The sequence below is a fragment of the Ochotona curzoniae genome, unplaced genomic scaffold, assembly GCF_017591425.1.
Source record: "Ochotona curzoniae isolate NIBS_2020 unplaced genomic scaffold, NIBS_Ocur_1.0 scaffold_3208, whole genome shotgun sequence".
NCBI lineage: Eukaryota > Metazoa > Chordata > Mammalia > Lagomorpha > Ochotonidae > Ochotona > Ochotona curzoniae.
Window position 1 is genome coordinate 59,025,404 of NW_024467106.1, and position 20,210 is coordinate 59,045,613.

The 20,210-nt window shown below is 54.9% G+C and overlaps 2 protein-coding genes across 11 annotated transcripts in view; one reads left to right on the forward strand and one right to left on the reverse strand.

Annotated features, from left to right (window-relative positions):
* Positions 1 to 16,741, forward strand: part of SEMA4D (semaphorin 4D) — a 109,256-nt gene extending 92,515 nt beyond the window's left edge. For 5 of the 6 annotated variants that reach the window (XM_040963773.1, XM_040963774.1, XM_040963775.1 and 2 more), the window contains 3 exons: positions 831 to 1,003; positions 1,079 to 1,122; positions 2,244 to 4,422. In XM_040963773.1, coding sequence (XP_040819707.1) covers positions 831 to 1,003; positions 1,079 to 1,122; positions 2,244 to 3,172 — 1,146 coding nt within the window. In that variant the 3' untranslated portion in view covers positions 3,173 to 4,422. Of the gene's footprint in view, positions 1 to 830; positions 1,004 to 1,078; positions 1,123 to 2,243; positions 4,423 to 16,729 lie in introns of those variants that run through there. The other variant, XM_040963778.1, reaches the window with a different exon arrangement.
* Positions 16,742 to 17,300: 559 nt separating this feature from the next.
* SECISBP2 (SECIS binding protein 2) overlaps positions 17,301 to 20,210 on the reverse strand; it is a 31,224-nt gene continuing 28,314 nt past the window's right edge. For all 5 annotated transcript variants that reach the window (XM_040963784.1, XM_040963783.1, XM_040963782.1 and 2 more), the window contains 3 exons: positions 19,901 to 20,055; positions 19,413 to 19,605; positions 17,301 to 18,081 (listed from right to left, as the gene is read on the reverse strand). In XM_040963784.1, coding sequence (XP_040819718.1) covers positions 17,978 to 18,081; positions 19,413 to 19,605; positions 19,901 to 20,055 — 452 coding nt within the window. In that variant the 3' untranslated portion in view covers positions 17,301 to 17,977. The remainder of the gene's footprint in view (positions 18,082 to 19,412; positions 19,606 to 19,900; positions 20,056 to 20,210) is intronic.

Sequence of the window (20,210 nt, forward strand, 5' to 3'; positions counted from 1 at the left end):
AGGAGCGACAGATTTTCCATCTACTATTCACTGCACAAATTGCTACAATGGCTGGAGCTAGGATGCTCCAAAGCCAGGAGCCTGGAGCTTCTTCCATGTCTCCCGCATGGGTGCAGGGGCTCAAGCACCTAGGCCCTCTGCTGCTCTCCAAGGAGCATTCACAGGGAGCTGAATTGGAAGCAGGGCAGCCACGTCCAGTGGGATGCTGGTGCCACAGGCAGGTTAGCCTATTATGTCAGAGCGCTGGCTCCGAAAAAGGGAATCTTGATGTGAGCTGGGAGGTTTTTGTAGGGTGTTACTACAGTGGCACAAACAGACCCAGGCAGAGGAAAGTGGAAACATAGAGTCGTAGAGCTCCAGGTCCTTGTAGGCGGGGTCGATGGATGGCGTCGGTCATCTCCATTGCTTGTGTGCCGGACACGATGCTGGTGCCGGTGGGCGCTTTCCTTCAGCTGGCACTGGTGACTTGCCTAGCTGGGAGCCACTGGGCCTGCTTTGCCTCCAGCTCTGAGTGTGCCTCTGGCGAGCCTGGCAGTTGCCTTCCTGACCGTGTGCCCTAAGCCACCCTTGTAAGCAGGCGCAGAGCCGCACTCCGAGGACGCAAGGCTCAGGGAGCAGCAGCCTGGCTGATAGGGTCTGCGTGGAAATCGCACTGCTAGCTTTGCTTTTGGGGGGGCGTCAGCACTCCCGTCTCGGGGCCTCCCTTAACACCATGGCCCGGCCATGATGCTGAGTCAGGGAGGCCTGGCTGCCAAAGTTGCTCTGGGGCCTCCCTATTGGCGGTGACCTTGACCTGACCCCCTGCTCTGTTCTCTCCGTCACTCACACAGGGCAGGAGGTTTGTCTATGCCGGCTCCAACTCGGGCGTGGTCCAGGCGCCCCTGGCCTTCTGTGGGAAGCACAGCAGCTGTGAGGACTGCGTGCTGGCACGGGACCCCTACTGTGCCTGGAGCCTGCCCGCAGCCGCCTGCGTGGCCCTGCCCCAGGCCGAGACCCCCGGCAGGTAAGAGGCGGGACGTGCCGCGTGCCTGCGTGCCACACGTGTGCCACTGAGTAACGTGTGCCGGTTGCTTTGCAGGAGCCTGATCCAGGACATGAGCGGTGACGTGGCGGCGTGCCCGGGTGAGTGGCTGCCCGCGCAGGTGCCTGCTCCTCGGGAGCGGCGACGCTGGGGGCCTCCTGCGCTGCTTTGGTGCTGTGGCATTTGTGTGCGTTTTCCTTTTCTTTGCCCTTGTGGAACAGAGGTCGGTTGCCGTGGGGACAGAGGGTGGTCTTTCTCTGTCCCTTTCATCCCTGAAGCTGCCGGATGCCACATGGGGCCCGTCTGCCCCCTGCACAATGCTCTCTGCCCAGAAGTGCTGTCTTTTTCCATTCTGGCTGGCTCGAGGCTCGTGTGACATGAAACTGAACTGGTTAGGAAGGGCAGGAAGGAAGCCCTTGGCTCCACAGGCTGAGCATCCCTAATCGGAAAACTCCAAATCCACGATGCCTCCAATTAGATGCGTTCTGAAGGCTCAGGTGATACTGCGAGTGTGGGAAATCCCACCCATTTCACACACAAAAACGCCTTAAAATATTACGTGGAGTCGCCGTGGGGCTCTGTGTAGGAGGCGTAGAGGAAACCCATGCATTTTACATTTTGATGGGAATCCCCTCCCAAGACACTGCATACACAATGCAATACACAATTGCAGACACACTGGTGTGTTTCACAACACACACACACACACACACACAAAGAAACCCACACTTATGGGGCCGGGCATTCAAGCTAAGGGGTCCTCAGCTGTACTGGTGCTCTCCTTGGGATGTGGCACATCTCACTGCCTGTGAGCCCAGGACAGGATGGAGTCAGGCCCGACGTGCCCCCCAGCTGTGCCCTCCCTCCCTGAAAAGAGCAGCCGTCTCCTAGCCACTAGCAGAAATGTTTCATGCAGATCCAGCAGAACCCTGAGCTGCCGGTTTTCTCCGGAGACAAGGTGGGGTGGTGGGGCAGGGAGAATCAAGTGTACTGCTCAGAGCCACCTCTGGTGTCCTTGTCCCTGCGGCTGCCCTCCCGCGACTCTTCCTTGCCTTTCAGTCAGTCTCGCATGTCTTGATCTCCTTAGTTGTTCTGGAAGATTCCATCTTGTTCCAGTAGGTGAACCTCTCGTGTCGTCTTGTGGGTCGTGACGTGTTTTGACGGGAAATCTGCTCGGTGAGCGGGGCTGTTGACACTGTACACGTTTATTTTGATGTTCCAGATAAAGTTAAAGAAAGTCACCGGCAGCATTTTTTCAAGCACGGTGGCACGGCCGAGCTCAAATGCTCCCACAAGTCCAACCTGGCCCAGGTGGTGTGGAAATTCCAGGACGGCTTGCTGAAGGCTGAGAGCCCCAAGTACGGCCTCGTGGGCAGCAAACACCTGCTCATCTTCAACCTGTCGGAAGGAGACAGTGGGGTGTACCAGTGCCTGTCGGAGGAGAGGGTCCGGAACAAGACCGTCTCCCAGGTGGTGGCGAAGCACGTGCTGGAGGTGAAGCTGCTTCCACGGACGCCCACGGCCCCCACCTCGCCCACGACTCACTCCGAGGGCAGTAGGGTTGGGACCAAGGGGTTGGTGCCGGCCACCCAGGGGCCCTCCCTGACAACCCTGGCCATGCGGGCCACCTCTCCCGGGGCCACCACCACTCCACCTTCCAGACCCGCAGCCACCAGCAGCACGTCGTGCGAACCAAAGATCGTCATCAACACAGTGCCGCAGCTGCACTCCAAGACGATGTATCTCAAGTCCAGTGACAACCGGCTGCTCATGGCCCTCTTCCTCTTCTTCTTCGTCCTCTGCCTCTGCCTCTTCTCCTACAACTGCTACCAGGGCTACCTGCCCAGCCAGTGCTTGAAGTTCCGCTCGGCCCTGCTGCTGGGCAAGAAGAAGCCCAAGTCGGACTTCTCGGACCTGGAACAGAGCGTGAAGGAAACGCTGGTGGAGCCGGGGAGCTTCTCACAGCAAAACGGGGAGCACCCTAAGCCAGCCCTGGACACGGGCTACGAGACAGAGCAGGACACGCTCACCAGCAAAGTCCCCACAGACAGGGAGGACTCCCAGAGGATCGACGACCTCTCGGCCAGGGACAAGCCGTTCGACGTCAAGTGCGAGTTGAAGTTCGCCGACTCGGATGCTGATGGCGACTGACGTGGCCCCTGCGGCCCGTCCCCGTGTCGGCTGGCCGGCGCCCGTGTGCGGAGCTTCCTGTCTTCACCCGTTCCGTAGCCGATTCTCGTCATCGTGCAGCAAACCTCAGTCTTCTGTTTGTCTCCTGGGTTGAGCCTGTGACTTTTTCTCTCTTTGTCCTGTTGGAGAACTGCAAGCTTCGCATCCTGGTCTGGTGGCCCGCGGTCCGAGCAAGTGGCGGGCTCAGCGGTCTGGGGGAGAGATGGTTTGCAAGCCCGTCGGCTGAAAAGAGTGCCCCTGCGGCTTCCCCGCCTCCCAGCAGCCACTGAAAGATAATTTAATTCCAGATTGGAAATGACATTTTAGTTTATCAGATTGGTAACTTATCGAGCCCATTGTCCAGATTGGCACGGACCTTTTCTTCATGTGATTGTGTTTTTTTTTTTTTTTTTTTTAGGATTTTGCGTAGATTGTGTTGATCTCTTCAGTTGTTACTTTTTTTTTAAATTACTGAAGCAGATGTTTTCATGTTTAGAAGATGCACATCTTCTGGATTCTGTTCTGTGTTGGGATAAAATCCGGCTTAGCTAGCTCAAGAGTCTCAGGGATAAACTTCCTTTGGCAAAACACATTCCTGCTTGCAGAGACGGACACGGAACCGTCTGGAACACTCACCTTGGTTGTCCTTCATTCCTTGAGGGCAGCAGCGTTTCCGGGGCAGTGTTCTTTTTGTGCTCTGCCTCCCCCCTCTTTTTTTTTTTTTTTTTTTCCTCTCTGTCTTATTTTCACTCTCTTGAAGGGGAGTGGCTGGCTCACATCTGTGAGGCGGATTTTGAGTGAGGGGCTGCTGGCTGGACGAGCTCAGAGGGGAGGAGGCCGCTGCGCGTGGCCCAGGCAGTCACCCTGTCCCCCCGCCACGCGATGGTATCGCACCCTCTGGACGTTGTCTGCTTGCTCTTGCTGCCATCTCATGCCCACTGCCCATCCAGCACAGCTGGCCTGTCCATGCCCGGAAGAAGAGTAGGCGGCATAGGATGGGGCCGTTGCTGGCAGCTAGCTGAGCCCAGAACACCGTGACGCGCGAGTGCGTATGGCCTCATGCCAGATGGCGTCTCCTGCCGCCGTGGTGGAAGCTGCAGTGGGCGGTTGGGTCGTGGTGCCCGTCTCCCCGCCACGTGGCCAGCCCTCGGGAGGAGGCGCGGTGAACTGTGGATGTCACTGTGTCTGCCTGGATGCTCTCATCTTCCAACATGAATGGGATTCGACCATGTTGGTGTCAACATGTGTGTGTGTTTTATAAGATTTACTTTGTGTTTATTTTTCTACTTTGAGTTGTATATATTCAGAAAATACACAAATAAATGCCAAGGTTGTACCTGTGCAGTGGGCGGGCCGTCATTTGGGAGCCCTGCACCCCATTCGCTGCAGCCCCTCTCCACCCCACCCCCCACTCGCTGCCTTGCACCCCTGCCGTGCGTGTCCCCTGCTGTATTCCTGACGACTCTCCTCAGTACCCTTTCTCTTCCTCTCTGTCTCGCAGCCTCATCTCCTAAGCCCTTTCCTCCTCCTGGCTCCTCTTCTCTGTCCTGTCTGGGTCCTGACTCACCTTCCTCTCCCCGGAGCCCCTGGCCAGCCTCAGGGCTGGGACCCTCCAGCCACACGCGGGTCACCTTGCTGCCACCCTTCCTGAGTGACCAGACACAGCAGGTGCACGTGCTGGGGACCTTCCACCTCTTCTGCCAGGCCACAGGTGAGTCGGGGCCTGCTCTGGCCCACGGGGTGGGCAGGTGGGCTGGGTCTCTGCTCTCCAAGGCCCTACTGGGCCACATCTACCGGGTCAAGACCACCTTGTGCTTTCATTATGCTTTGCTGGGTCCCAACAAACAACATAAAGCTGTTGCTGGCGCACAGCAGGAGCCAGCTGGCCCTGACCATGAAGGGCCAGTTAACTGGTTCAGGTTCCATGGGTCATACCGTCTCAGCTCTAGCCACCTGGCTTTGCTGTTCTGTCAAAGTGGCCACAGATGACACATAACATGTGGGCAGGGTGTGCTGATAAATTTTTTTTAAAATAATTATTTATTTTTATTGGAAAGTCAGATTTACAGAGAGAAGGAAAAACAGAAAGATCTTCCATCTGCTAGTTCATGCCCCAAGTGGCCTCAGCTTCCGGAGCTGAGCCAATTCAAATCCAGAAGCCAGAAGCTTCTTCCAGGTCTCCCATGTGGATGCAGGATTCTAAGGCTTTGGACTGTCCTCTGCTGTTTTCCCAGGCTACAAGTAGGGAGCTAGGTTGGAAGTGGAGCATCTAGGATACAAACTGGTACCCACATGGGATCCTGGTGCATGCAAGGTGAGGACTTCAACCACTAGGCTACACTTGCTGGGCCTGTGCTGTTATAATTTTATATAAAAACCATTGCTAGGCCAGGCTTGACCCTGGAGCCTGTGGTATTTGGCATGTCTTCCCTTTCATTTGTAAAGATTTGTTTATTTCTGGGTAAGGCAGAGTTGGAGGGTGGGGAGTGGTTGTGACTGGCTTGTTTCCAGTTGCATGGAGCAGGGAGGAGTCAAGTCGGGTGCCCTCCTTACTCCCACTGCAGGCTGTCTCTGAACAGGGCAGTTGTCACATGCGATGCTGGTCAGCCAAACTCAGCGGTCCGTGGTGACCCAGGCTTTGGGCCACTGCCCTGGTCTCCCTCATGGGAGCATCGGACCTGCAGGCTTTGCCTCTGCCCATTTTCAACCATCAGAAGCTAGTGAGAGATTTCAGTTGCCCTGCTTCTTGTTGGATGAGCTCCACGAACTTCCTGCTGGCTGGTGGACGCTGTCTTGCACAGCCTGCAGCTTGGTGGCAGAAGTTGCCCTGGGATCGGGTGCTGTGGCCATAGACCTGGGCAGGCTGGCTCCAGGGGCTCTACCCTTGTGCTATGTCCTGTCATCCAGGTCAGTCCCAAGCCACCTGAGACTACTCAGGCACCTGCAGGTCATTCCTCACTGGGTAATTGGCCGTGGGCAGGCAGGCAGGTGGAAACCCCTGCAAAATCCTGTGGGCCTGTGTCCTGCAGTGTCAACGGAGCCCTTTGCAGGCACAGAAAGAGCTGAACAGGTGGGAACTGAGGTCCCCGGCCCTTCCCCGGGCCCTCCCATCTGCTGCCACCTCTCCAGTGTGTTATTCTCCCTCTGGGGAAACACCTGTCCCTCTTCCACTCCAGAGAGGTCACGGTCTGGAGGAGCAGCTCGGAGGAATGGGTGGCCTGGGGATCCCCAGGGGTCTCATGGTTAGGCCTGCAGTAAGTCCAGAGCGGTCTGAATGGGAAGACCCGAGTTCTGTCCCCGGTGGGAAGTGAGTGGCCAGGGTAGAGCCCAAGCCTGCAGCTCCCTCCTGGGTGGCTCTCTGCCAGGGTAGCCTGGGTTTCCAATTTTTTTTTCTCTGGGAGAAACAGCTGTTTTTGTAGTCTTTGTCTGTTGTGGTTTGGGGGCTCTCTGATGAAAGGCCTGGTGTGTGTTTTTAGATTCTGAGACCTAAAGAAAAGAGCTAAGTAGAACCTTCATTTCCGGCACCTCCTGACACCCACAACTTTGCTGGGGACCGAGTGGCCAGGCCCACCCTGCTCCCACCCAGGACTCTGTGTCACCTCGAGATGGCTTTGCTGTGCCAGGGGTTAGGAGGTGTCCCAGGTGGTGTCCCCTCCCCTGGGGAAAGCCCTGTGGTATATGCAGGAGAGCTGCTGCTGCAGGGACTGAGGCAGGGCTCAGTGGAGTGGCACAGGGCATGGGGACAGGCAGCATGATGCTCTGGGGCTCGCAGGTAGAGGCTGGTATTCCTGGGTGGGCAAGTCTCTTCATGTGCTGGACATGGACCGGGCACTGTCTAGGGCAGGGGCTAGCTGGTCCTGGGAAAGGAAGGTAGGACATCCCTCCAAGATGATGAGCTAACACATCCCAGGTGAGTGGCTTCACTCCCAAGTGGGCAGCTGGGGTGCACACCGCCCTAAGCTTCATGATAGGAGGGGCAGGTGAGTGGCACCAGCAACTGCCCTTCTTCCAGGCCCTCCACACGGGAAATACTTTGTTTGCTATACCTGGGTCCTTGGAAATCAGCACAGTGGACTTGAAGGAGCTAAGAGTGCCCATGCCTGGCCTGAAGGGGCAACATCCGTCAAGTGTCCCAGCACTGGAGGACTGCAGTGGGCTGACCCAACCAGCACAAAGCAAGCCATTGTATTTTCCTGGCCTATGACGAGTCATCCATCACCAACATGCCACCTACTGCAGGGGCACTCTCAGCTCTCAAAACCCTGGGAGCAGTCTCCCTGGGCACTTGAGGAGTGGCTGTGAGGTTTTCAGTCTGCACCCAGGAGACACAGACCCTTCCCAAAGGGCTGTGTGTCACAGTGTGTGTCCCTCCTGTCTTGAATAGAGCTGGGGATGGAGGTCCTGGCATTGCACACCACCCTGGGTGCCCCTCTGGGCTGGGCTGCAAGTGCTTTGCACGATGGCCTGGGCAGCCATGTCTCTGGACCCAGGGCCTGAGGTCTGTGTCAGGGAGGAGGAGGATCGTGCAGCTGCTTCCTGCCTTTCAAGTGAAAGAAATACACGTTCAGTATCAAGAGCACGAAAAATACTGACCAGAGGAGTCCCGAGCCCGGGCTTAGCTCCACCCTCTTTGGTCTGCAGGTGGTGGTGGTAGTGGCTGGTCCTCATGAGCTCCTGCAGTTTTCTGAAGCTAAATGTTCAGGGTCAGAGGTAACCAATTTTGATTCAGGGGAAGAAATTGCCAGCCAGGAGCTTTGCCAATTGTGATGGTTGTACAGGGCTGTTTGGGGTGCACAGTGGTAACAGGGCTCCCTGCTGGGAGATGGGAGGAAGCCAGCTGTTGGGCCCTGCATGCCTGAACAGCCCACGCAGGGCACACTTGCTGCTTTGCACCTGCACCCTGCTGAGGGTGTAGAGATGGTGGGTGGCCCTGCTGACTGCTTTTAACTCTCACTTTCCCTCTCTTTAATCTCTGCTGCATTCAGAATGAGTTGGATAGTTTTAAAAGGAGTGGATGGAACGTAAGTACACCTTGACCGTCTTTTTTGTCTAACAGTACCTGATACGGATCTCTTACCTGGGAAGCTTAAGAATGCCATTGCAATATACAGGACCATTCTGTTCTGAGCTCTGGGTCAGGGGCGGGTACACAGTTGAAGGTCCTTTCCCAGTGGACTTGGCGTGATGGATTGACTCCGAGACCTGCTGGATCTTCTGTGCCCGGGGTTCAGTCCTGAAGCCCTTCAGGGGATCCTGGCAGAGGACACAGGGGGCTGGACTTTTGTATAGCTGATACCATCATCTGTTCAAAGACAGGTGGCTCATAACTGCATGGGGGCCCCCTCTCAGGAGAACCAGCTAGGGAACTAACTGCCAGCATCAGCAAGCGCGTTAAGCAGTACAGAGGGAGAAGTAAGGCCCAGTGCGTGGACATCTCAACTGGTGGGGAGGAGTGTGTGTGTGCACACGTGTCATGTTTGTACATGGGATTACCTACAGTCCCACTTCAAGGTCCTGTGAGTGGCAAGGACATGCAAGAGAGCAACCAAGCTAACAAGCAATTCTGCAAACAAGCCCATGAGGGTGGGCGGCCACGCAGGCCAGTTCTGTATCTTCCAGGATTTGCCTTCAGAACTGTGGTAGCATCTTTGGTTCACAAGGCACGTGCTTTATTTACTTGCTTTTTTTAACTGTGAAAGCAGTGGTACTTACTATGGTGTTGACATAGCTATGAAAAGTATGTAAACCCCAAATCTAGCAACCCAAAGACGGCCACGAGTGGCATGGCCGTTTCCAGGCCTGCTCTCTTGTGTGTACACAAGTGGTATCCAGGCACACGTGTGCATGCGAAAATGTATGTGTATGCAGAAATACACCCAGACATGCACATGCATGTGTTTTCCATCTGATCTAGTGTTCCTGTGACTAAATCTTCCTCTATTAGATTTCCTCGGTGGGTGGCAGTAGCAGGCACAGCCTCACAGGGTCCAGGGGGAGCCCCTGTGACAGTTCCCAGCTTCTCACTGACAGAGGCAGAGCTGCCGGGTCCCCTCTGTACATCCCATCATGGCCTCAGAGCTCATTCCCAGTGTCATGTAAGAACCGGGCCTACACTGGGGCAAGCCCTTGGGAGGCGCGCTCTGGCGCCCTCTGTGGCAGGGACAATTATTGATGCAGAGAGAAAAGACGGGAGGATGTTAAGTCTGCAGGGTGGGAAAAATCCTTGGCAGAAGTAAAGTTAAACCAGCAACCTCCTCTTCTAAGTCCCCTGTATGACAGAAAAATGGGGAGCTCTCTGGTCACTGCCTTTCCCGAGAAGGGAACTGGGTCCTCCAGCCATCTTACCCTCATCTGGAGGCCTCCCCCCCGCTGCCCCCTTCTTCCCTGCCGGCTTACACTCACACACCCAGAGGACGGCGCCAGCTGTTTCTTGTGCAGGCACTTTTTCAATCCTGAGGCTCTGTAATTTGTTCCTCCTGCGGAGCCTTTTGAAGTTCAGTGTAGGCAGATGTGGCTCTTGGCCCTGCTGCCATGTGTGAAGACATGGTTTGTTTCATCATCCCGTTGGGTGACAGCTCAGGTGGTAGGGGGGAGTCAGGTTTGTAAAGATGGGTTCTTGGGACATCTTGTGGTCAGGTGGGGTCATCTGTGGGGATCTGCTGAGGCTGGCACTGGTCCAGGTCACCTCCAGGCCTGCCGGGGAGCGGAGGGTTACGTGGACACACAGGCAGAGCAGGGGATTGTCAGGGAGCCAGGTCTCAGGGCTGGAGTCCAGAGAGAATCCCGCTGATGCACACTGCTGAGACACCTGGCTGGTAACAGGTGCATGTGTCTGGAAGAGGGGGACGCCTGCAGCAGCAGGGACAGTGCAAGACAACAGTCCCAGTCGTCGCAGCTGAGCTCCAGGGTCTGCACACCACAGGACAGAAGCTTGGTGGCACTCAGCCAGCCACCAGCCCTTTCTTTGAATCTTGAAGGGCAGCCAGCGTGTAAGCTGATCAGAGGAGTGCTTTGGCTGGCTTCAGCAGGGGGGAGCAACTAGAGCCTTTCTCAGCTCAGCCAACGGCTCCTGCAAACTTCACCTAGAATGTCACTGCCAGAGCTGGGCCCAGGGCCCAGAGCAAGCTCGTTTCTCTGGGGTGGGGTGTCAACACCCTGCCCTGGCTGCCCTAGAATGAATGCAGGGTCAGAGATGCAACACGGAGTTGGTCCAGCCTCTAGCCTCAGGCCTCATCTGAAGCATAGCTAACCAATTAAGCCCTAGGAGAGGTGGGCCTCCATGGGTGAGGGTGCACACAGCCATGCAAAGGCTGCTTGCTATCCTAGGACCAGTTCAAGTGATCTAAGTTTTACCCTGGATGAGTTCAACAGCTTGTCTAAAAGCATTCAAAATAGTTGATCCCAGTCTTTAAAAATCTAATTAAAACAGGTCTGGGGTAGACCTGATGTCTGGCTCCTTCCCTCAGCTCTGGGCCTGCTTACCTGTGAGCTGCAAGGCTCAGCATGGCTCTGCAGGACCCGAGTCCTCTGCAGCTGCTGCTAAGACCTCCCAGAAGTCCCCAGGTCTTCCCTCCACTCCAACTGAAGGCTGAGCTCTGGGCCTCTTGCTGCTGCAGAGTTGCTGGGGCACTGGGTCAGGCAAAGCCTAGGGGGCCGTCTCCAACCACACAGGCCTGCAGGTGGTGCTTGCACAGCAGCCTCTGTCCTGAGCACTGCCATCAGGGTGCACAATGTGTCTCCCACAGACCATGCAGGGATGGTAACCCCATCCTGGGTGAAATCGAGGGTTCACAGGCAGAGATGGTTTGTGTCCCCAACAGGTCCAGCTGATGTCCACTTCGTCTGGGAGAAGAATGGGCGTGCTCTGGAAACGTGTGTGCCAGTGCAGACGCACACCTTGCCTGACGGCAGAGCCCACACACTCAGCTGGCTGCGGGATGCCATCCGGGAAACCTCCGAGTACCGCTGCTCTGCGCTCTCTTCTGCAGGGAACCAGACATCCAAAGTGCGGGTGTCTGTGCTTAGACACGGTAAGCTATGCCCGTGCCCCGTTGTGAGACCACATTTGCTTCCACCCATCTCTACAGGTGCCTCATGCTGTGGTTGGCAGATGACCTGAATGCTTTCCAAGCACACAAACCACACCTACCTACATAACCGTGCATATGCAGGGACTTCTATGTGTCCATGCAAAATGTGTATTAACAAAACTCAGCATGGATTTCAAAACTGCCTTGTCAGCAAAATGGTTTCAATTCTGTGTGAACTGCATACACCTCTCACGTGCTGCACACCCTGGCTGCTGGCTCCCCTTCCCACTGGGTGTTCGCATCGAAGCCCCTGTGCCTGCCGTGATCTCCTCTCCTGCATCTCGCCTCCCTGTGCTGGCTTCCCTCAGGTTGGCTCTTGGTAAACTCAATGCTAAGATTGCAGGAGTGAGTGATGCAAATGAGGCCTGTCAGCAGCTTCCCCCAAGCCTTCGGTAGCTGCCATGGGCAGCCCAGGATGGCCAGGCACCTTGAGGCTGCAGGCCACGACTGACTGCTCATGTTGGACCAGGTGTCCTGTTGCTTAAAGTGTTGCCTTCCTGACTCTGCTCTCTGTTGTGTGAGCTGATCTCAGCACACCTCAGACAGGGCAGATGGGAGGATGCTGAGGTGCCGTTTGTCTTTTTATACTTTGCTCTGGCTGAGTCTCATATGGGCCTAGTCATCTTGTCATGTGGTTTTTCTGAGCATTGCCTACGTTCTGGATGCTTTAGATCTCTACAATGTAGGAGTCCTGGTCCTTGGATTCTGGACCAAGTGTTTTATCAACACTTATCCATCCAAACCCTAATAGTTACTGAGTCTGTCAGAGCTTTTTACTGCACTGTTGTCTCGGATCTGCACCTCTCCTTTACTCTGAATGCTGGCACACTTCTGCAAGGCAGCTCTCCCCAGGCTATCTTTTCTGCCTCTTTCCCTGCCAGACTTTCCCTCAGGTGTCTCAAGTTCCTTCATTGAAGGGTTTGCAGTTGATGGAGGGGCACAGAAACCCACCTGGCAGCATTAGTGTCCTCTGGGAGCCCACGAGGAATGCCCAGGCCCAGTCCTGCTGCAGCTCTGCACCAGGTGTCCTGGGAAGAGGGGATCAGAAGCCACCCAGCTAGAGTCTCTGCTGGAATACAGAGCTCCCATCCCAATGTGTTAAGACCCTGGGATTCTGCATTTCCAGCCATGGTTAAGGCTGGGCTCTCAGGAGGGTACGAAGCCTGAACTGTCAACAGGCATGGGTATGTGGTTCTTTCACGGAAACACCCAATGAATCTGGCTGCTTTCAGTGAAGACCTGCCTCCCCTTGGAGTACTGGCAGAGCGCAGCAAGGGCTGTCCCTGCATGGTGGCTCCTGGTTTTTGTATATGCCCATCTTGCCAGCCCACCTCTCTCCATAGCAGAAGCTTCTGGACCTTACTGGGGGTTCTGCTCCATGTCTTCTGCCAGCTTCACACCCCTCCCCATCCTGGATCTGCTGTCACCCCCGGGTTTTCACTGTGTTCTCTTCTGTCCTTTTAGTGGAAGCATGAGGGAACAAAAGACTCTGGCAGATGTTGGCTCCTGCCATCACCCCAGCTCTTCCCACTTCTAATCATGTCCTGGCCCTCCTGCTGCCTGGGTTGCACTAGGATGGGATCTGACCATGCTCATGGAACTTGCTCATTGTGACCCTACTCAGGAGTGGGGTGGGTAGTGCTGTTGATAAAACCTGGCAGATGGTTCTGTAGTCTGCTGGAAGAACCCAGGCACCAGGCAGTGTGGAGCCTGACCCCATCTAAGCACTCAGCTTTCAAAGTGGGATGCTGCTGTTGCCCAGTACTGATATAAGAATCAAAGACGCTTGCCAGCCAGTGGGGGGTAGTGCTTGACTTTGAACCCTGGCAACGTCACAGCACACCGCCCTATGAAGAGGCGGGAGCAAGACAGTCACAGTTGAGACCACTGTTTCTCATCCCCTTTGCTCACCCATGTTGTGATGGTACAGGCAGTGCCCCAGCAGGATGTTCAGGAAGCATGACTGACTGCCATGGGGCCCCCATCACTGCTATTGATCAGATGTTCATGTCCGGTCTCCCTTTCTGAAGGGCTCATGCTTCCTGTGCTGTTGTTCTGGCCTGGCCACTAGGGCCCCTGCTGAGTACTGTTCTGCAAGTCTGAAGGACTCGTGTTTTTGGCACATGAAAGTCAGAGCTCTGCATCATCCTTACGTTTACAAAGAACAATTGCAAAGGACAGAAAGTCCTCAGAATCCAGGGTCATGCTGTTTCCTGAGGTGTCACCAAGGCCTCGATGGGAGACAGCTTCTGTGCCTCAGTTCCCAGGCCCACCTGAAATGAGGAGTTCCAGAACCAATGCCTCAGGTGTCTGCAACACTCCCTGCCAGGCAGGAACAAGAAGTGCAAGTGAGATGCCTTAGGGAGCGGGCAGGGTACCCACAGGTGAGGTGATGAGAACCCACTCAAGATTGGGCACAGCGAGGTGCCCCCCCCCCAATGGTTGTCAGCCCCTGGGGAGATCTGGATGGAAACTCACCCACCTTGTGTGGCCTTGCTGGGCAGTGAGCATCGGGGTGCTGCACACGCCTGTGGAGCTGTGCACTGTCTTTCAGAGGCGGCCCAGCAGGAGAAGTGGAGCAGAGAGCTTGCTGCCTGGAAGACGGTGGTTGGGGAGCATGACCGGCTGATGCAGGGCTGGAGGAAGGCGTGGGTATGTACGTGACTGCCTGGCTCCCTCTCAGCAGCAGAGCTGACTGAGAACTGCAGCCCCAGTTCTGGAGGCTGGAGATAAGGGGCACCAGTCTGCTCCTGAAAGACTGTAGGATGTGAGGATGGCTGCCTGTGGTCTCCCTGGCCCTAGAAGGGGTCTTTCCATATTTCTAGAGAACATAATACATTATATAAAATGATAAAATATTGAAAAGCCTGTTCCTGCCTTGCAGAGGTAGGGCTCACAAATGGCTCAGCTGGGTGCTGCTGGGGAACAGAGAATTTTCTGAGCTCAGCCAAGGTTACAAGACCAGCACTGTGGCTGCAGGTGGAAGCCGTCAGAGCTCTGGGCTCCAAATCGTTAGTGCTGCCTTCTTGGCCACCAGAGGGCCAAACTATATTCACCCTGGGATGAGCTGCTGCAGGTGAGAGGTTTGTAGAAGCCGAAGCCCAAGGGCCTTAAAAGCACTGGTTGTGGGCTCCACAACTGCCCCAAGGACCCTCCATTGCTCCCAATGCAGGCTCCTAGCAGGCCTTCGTCCCTCAGAGGTGCGGGACAGTTGGCCTAGGATGGCTTACATCATTCCCACTTGCTCCACTCCTCACTTTGTCTTAGCAAAAAGGCTTTAAGAAGCAAGGCTCCCTTGCCTTGGCAGTGGGGAGTTCTCTACCGGAGACCCCAGGACTTCACCACTATATCGGAGAGGATCTGCGGGAGGAGAGGCCCTTCTGCTTGGCCAGGAAATCAAAGCCTGCTTGTCTTTGCAGGAAAGCTGCAGCAAGGACACGCTCTAGCCCCTGGGAGCAGCTCCTGACACCCATCCCAGCAGTGAGCTGTCTTGCCCCAGCCTGTTCTCAATGTGGCCACCAGGGGGCCCTGCTGGACTGGCTCCTCCAGAAGTGGATCGCGACGGAGAGGCTCTTAGGCCTGAGTGCCCCAGCGGTGCCATCTGGAACTGAGGCTGCCAGGATGGTGAGCAGGCCACCACAGCACTGCCAGTGAAGGCTCCTCCCAGGCCACTCCTGACCAGCCCAAGGATTTCATCCAGCATAGCACCACCACATTCACAGGCGTGCGGGCAGGCCTGCTCCATCGCTGCCACATCACATCCAGCCACTTTTACTCTAAGGTCCACTTCCAGGACACGTGAAGGTCAGACTCCAAGAGAAAACTTTGCCTTAACCCAGAGCGCCGATGAGGTCCCTCCCTCTTCCCGTGCCGGGAGGGGCCCCTCCTTCGTGGTGTTCTTCACAGACCTCGGCACACTAGGCTGAGGGTCATGCCCATGGACGTTCAGCAACAGGACCCAAGCTTAGTGAAAAGCCAAACAGGCCAATTATGCAAACCTCCTGGTGCCGTACTACATTTTCTTGATAGTGCTGTGAGAGATGAGTGCTCTGTTATTCCGCTTTTTGAGTCTCTAATGAATAAAGCTGTCTACCTTGAAGAAGTGTCACTGTGTGAGCAAGCCCTGGCGTCCTGGGGCTGCACTGCCTGGAGTCCCGGCTCTGCTCTGGGGATGAGTTTCCACACAGCCCTCCTGTGCTGCCTGGCCAGCCTGCTCACGCCCCTTCTGGCTGGAGCTGAGCAGAGACTGGCTAGCACTTTGGGAAAGCTGTACCCACTTTCGGGCCAGTTTTTACAGATCCCCGCTCCCCGAACGAGGAGCCTGGAGACAGCCAGCTGGGTTCAGGCTGGTAACGCCCTGCTCGCCTGTGCCCCCACCCCAGCCCCTTCCCCAGTGCCTGCTTGCCCACCTTGTTGGTGCACACTGGTCACAGAGCCATCTCATACTCACACCATGTAGTTGTCTGTGGCTCTTGCTGGCAGTGTGGCTTTGACCCTAGCCAACTCTCCATGAGCTGCTGTAAGCAGTGAACGCGTTTCCTCAGTGCTGCCTTCTGCATCCTCCTCTGAAGTCTGGATTCCGTACAACACTTCATGCCCAGCATGCGTGTGCACACGCGCGCGCACACACACACTCACTCTCTCTTCCTGTTACAGGAAATGTCCCATAAGAAATGTAGTGGTGAATTTTTTGTTCCTTCTACTGCTGAAAAAGAACTGTGCATTCACATAGTTCAAGGCCAAAGTCACCTGCAGTGGTGGCCTCCTTCACTCCAATGAAGTGATGGCATAAACCAGGACAATGACAGTGAGAACTGGGTAAGTCAGGAAACCTCTGGAAGCTGGATGAGATGTTCAATATCCAATCAACATTCCTTCTGCTGCTCTGATGCTAGGGTGGCAGAGCAAACACCACAGACCTGGGGCCGTTACGAACGGTGTGTGGAACAGACTGCTTTCAACAGCAGAGAATATTTTTAAATAATCTGCTGACATACCAAATTCTAAAATTCCAGCTGCTGAGAACTGAGAGGTCTTTTTGCTCCTCCCCAAAAAATTAATTTTGGAGCTTTCTCAGCTCCCTTACTGGTGTGTGTATGTGTGTGTCAAGGGGTAGAGGTTTACTGAAATAAACATTCAAGAACATGGAGGACAGAAGATCAGCACACGCACAGACACTGGCTACGGGAGGCCGGCTGAGTGAGGGACTCGCTGCCTGCCCAGCCCTGTGCTGTCACACGGCCCTGTCCCCACGGGGAGGGGAGCGCGTGCCTCGCCCTGGCTACGGGGCTGATGGGTTTCCTTTCTTTGGTACCACAACAACGAAGACAACAATGCTAACAATAACAGTTTAAAAATTCAGCAAAAACTCATTAAAAAAAGATTTCAGAGCTGCAAAGCCTTCCTAGAGAATCAAATGACAAGTACACATCTGAGGTATTTCGATGAGCCCCGTGTCAGCATGCTGGGGCGCAGGGTTGGTGGGGTCAGTTTTCTTATTTTCAGTGTAGGGCAGTGGAGGGGGCTGGGGCAGGACAGACCTCTCATCTGCTGCCTGCAGGACACCGCATGTTCCTGGCCTAGCCAACCATCACCACTGTCCACACTGGAGCAGCTCAACACATACACAGCTGGCCCACTGGCACTTCAAGCTCCATGGACAACGCAGCAAGTGGCTATTCATGTACGGACCCATGGTCACCTCACCAGCCCTGCCTTCAGCCTGCCACTGCCTACTCACTCACTCACTCCGCATCACCACCTTATTCCTGGGGTACAACGTTTGGCAGGCGTGAGTGCAGTTAAGAGCATTTTCAAAGCCAAAGAGACAAACAGCAGTAACAGTGCGCTCCTGCCCCTGGCTCAGAGATAAGAACCAAAGCTAGGATGTGACCGTGGGAGGTCCCTGTGGCAGCTCTCCAGCAATCCCCGCCTCCGACCCGGTGCTCACACCTCACCGCCACAAGAGGTGAAGACACAACGGGTGAGACCACGACTACAGACGAGCCTGTGATCAGCAGTCACAAGGGAAAGCAGCATCTTTATTCAAAATAAATAAGCCTCTTTCTTACAAGGAACACAGGAAAGTAAACTGTCCTGCAGACAAACGACATTCAGAAGTTCTTCTAGAAAAGGGACATGTGAACATTATCAAACTGAAATCTAGGACTTCAATATACATCGTTTCTTTGAAAAATAAAGACTAAAAGGAGTAATTCATGTCAAAAAGTCACAGGTTAGAAAACGAGTTTTCCTTCTGGGGCTCAATCTGTGCACCCCAGCTTCGGGCCCCGTGAAAGGGCCCAGCCCGCCGCTCTCCTGGCTGAGGGCTGCCAGCCCTGCCTGCCTGCTGCACGTTCACTCACTCGGCTCAGTTTAGCTAAAACAGAGAGGCACATCCTCAGCTGCCAGGGCACCCTACAGACCAGTTTCCAGGGTTTTCCAGATTCACAGTGTGCTCAGAACACCACAACTGTAGTGCCAGCTTTCCAGAAGAGACTCCCCCGAGCATATCCCAACAACCATGGGATTTAAAGTGGTGGAAGCCACCGCTTTACGGGCCCTCTCCAGCCAGTTCATTCTCACATTCAACAATCATACAGAATATAACAGTAAACAACTGAGAAGCAGGAAAAGTCCCATCGTCTTTTTCAGACCTCCTGCCTCCTTACTCGAGACAGCCTGGAAAGATCCCCTCTTACAACTTCAGGTTCCTCATGTGAGCAGTTGAAGCCTCCAGTGTTTGCTCCAGTTCCAGGGCATACTGATTGTACGTTTCCAGGTGTTTTCTCCAGACTTCAACTACAACAAGAAACAGTGCATGTGTTGAAGAGACACAGACAAGCAGTGTCGCTCCTTTACCAGAAACCCAGAAGCAGGGCATGTGCTGGCACAGCAGGTCAAGCCAACCGCCGGCAGTGCCAATGTCCCCTAGGGGTGTTGGTTTGCATCCCAGCTGTTTCACTTCCAATCCAGCACCTTGCGGATGCACATGGGAAGGCAGCTGAACACGGCCCAACTACTTGGGCCCCAACATCCACAGGAGGGAGCTCCTGACTCCCAGCTTTGACCTGGCCGAATCATGGCCATTTGGGGAAGATCTCCACAGACACCCAACGCTGCCTTTCAAATAAACAAAAGCAAAGCCATCAACATGATCAGGTGAGCTCATATGCCGCCAGCAGGCACTGTTCAGGTGGGTCCATGACAGGCTGTATCTTACCGCACCAGCCCGTGGGCTGGACCCTCCTCAGTGAGCAGCATCCATCACACCCAGGCCCAAAACATGTCTCAACAATGATCCCAAGAAACTGCAGCTAGGCTCCTAGGTCATTCTTGGATCCAGCGCCCTGAAAGCTACCCTCTGTTCTGCCACATCTAGCTGGAGGGTCAACTGAGACAATCAGTGACAATAACTTGCAACTGGGCCTAGGATGATGGCTCAGTGGCTAAATTCTCGCTTTGAACGCACTGGGATTCCATATCGACTGCTCTACTTTCCATCCAACTCCCTGCTTGTGGCCTGGGAAAGCAGTGAACGATGGCCCAAAGCCTTGGGACCCTGCACCTGTGTGGAAGATCTGAAGGAAGTTCCTGGCTGTGGATCAGCTCAGCTCCAGCCATGCAGCCACTTGGGAAGTGCACCAGTGGACACAAGATCTTTATATATCTCCTTCACTCTATACATCTGCCTTTCCAATAAAAATAAATCAATCTGGGCCCAGCGAGATAACATAGTGGTTGGAGTCCTTGCTTTGCACACGCTGGGATCCCATATGGTTGCCGGTTCTAATCCTGGCATCCCTGCTTCCCATCCAGCTCCCTGCTTGTAGCCTGGGAAAGCAGTCAGGGACGGCCTAAAGCCTTGGGACCCTGTACTCACGTGGGAGACCCGGAAGAGCTCCTGGTTTTAGACTGACTCAGCTGCAGCTGTTGCGCTCACTTGGGGACTTTCCAACAAAAATAAAATAAACCTTTAAAAAAATCAATCTTAAAAAATAAATGAAAGGAGCTTCCTATGTCTTGGCCAATGGCCTGGATTGCCAGCCTTGTACCATAAGGACCACGGTGTTCCGGAACTCTGACAAAAGGCAATACTTGAATCAGACACCAGAACTCTTGCTGGTACTCACTGTAGTGTGGCACTTCTCTTTCGGTGGGGGCTGCAGAGCCATCTTCTGCCGAGGAACTAGGTCCCTGCACAGGTTGAAGAGGGGTCTCCGGCCCCTCTGGCTCTGCTGCCAGCTCATGCTGCACATTCTCCAGCATGTTCTTGTATGCCTGCCGAGCCGCCACTGTGAGCTCAACCATCCTGTGAAACTGGTCCTGGGGCACAAATAAAAGCATAGATGAGGTCCCCCAAATACCAAGATGACCCAGTGCCCATAGAGGGAGGCAGAAGTGACATGGTCCTGCCATTGCCAGGGATGGCACTGAGCCATGGCACCTCAGGTAGGTCGCAAGCCCAGAGTAAAATGCAGAACTTGCTATTTCCCACTGTTAAGAAGACAGAGCCACTGTGTGATAGGAGGCGCTAACTCAGAGGTGGCGTCTCTTCAGCGCAAGCCAACCATAGGTTCTACTGCCAATGCCAGTTTCCCTCCACAAGCAGAGACCTTACCTGGGCCCCATCGTAGCTGAAGATGCCCACCACGCTGACAGGAACTGCTTTGTTCAAACTGCGTCCCAGAGCCTTGCGGTTGAGTGCAAACACAAAGGGGATGTTTTGCTCACAGGCATAATCAATAATAGTGTGCAAGGTGTCGTCCAGCCCACCTGTGAGAGCGCAGTGAAAGCGAGACAGCACAGGGTGCATGGGGTTACTCAGCACTAATGCCACCACAACTCACCTCACCCCACTCAAGATTCCAGTCCCTGGGCCACCAGAGCCACCGGCACTTCACAGCCACCTGGAACAGGTCTTTCTTTAC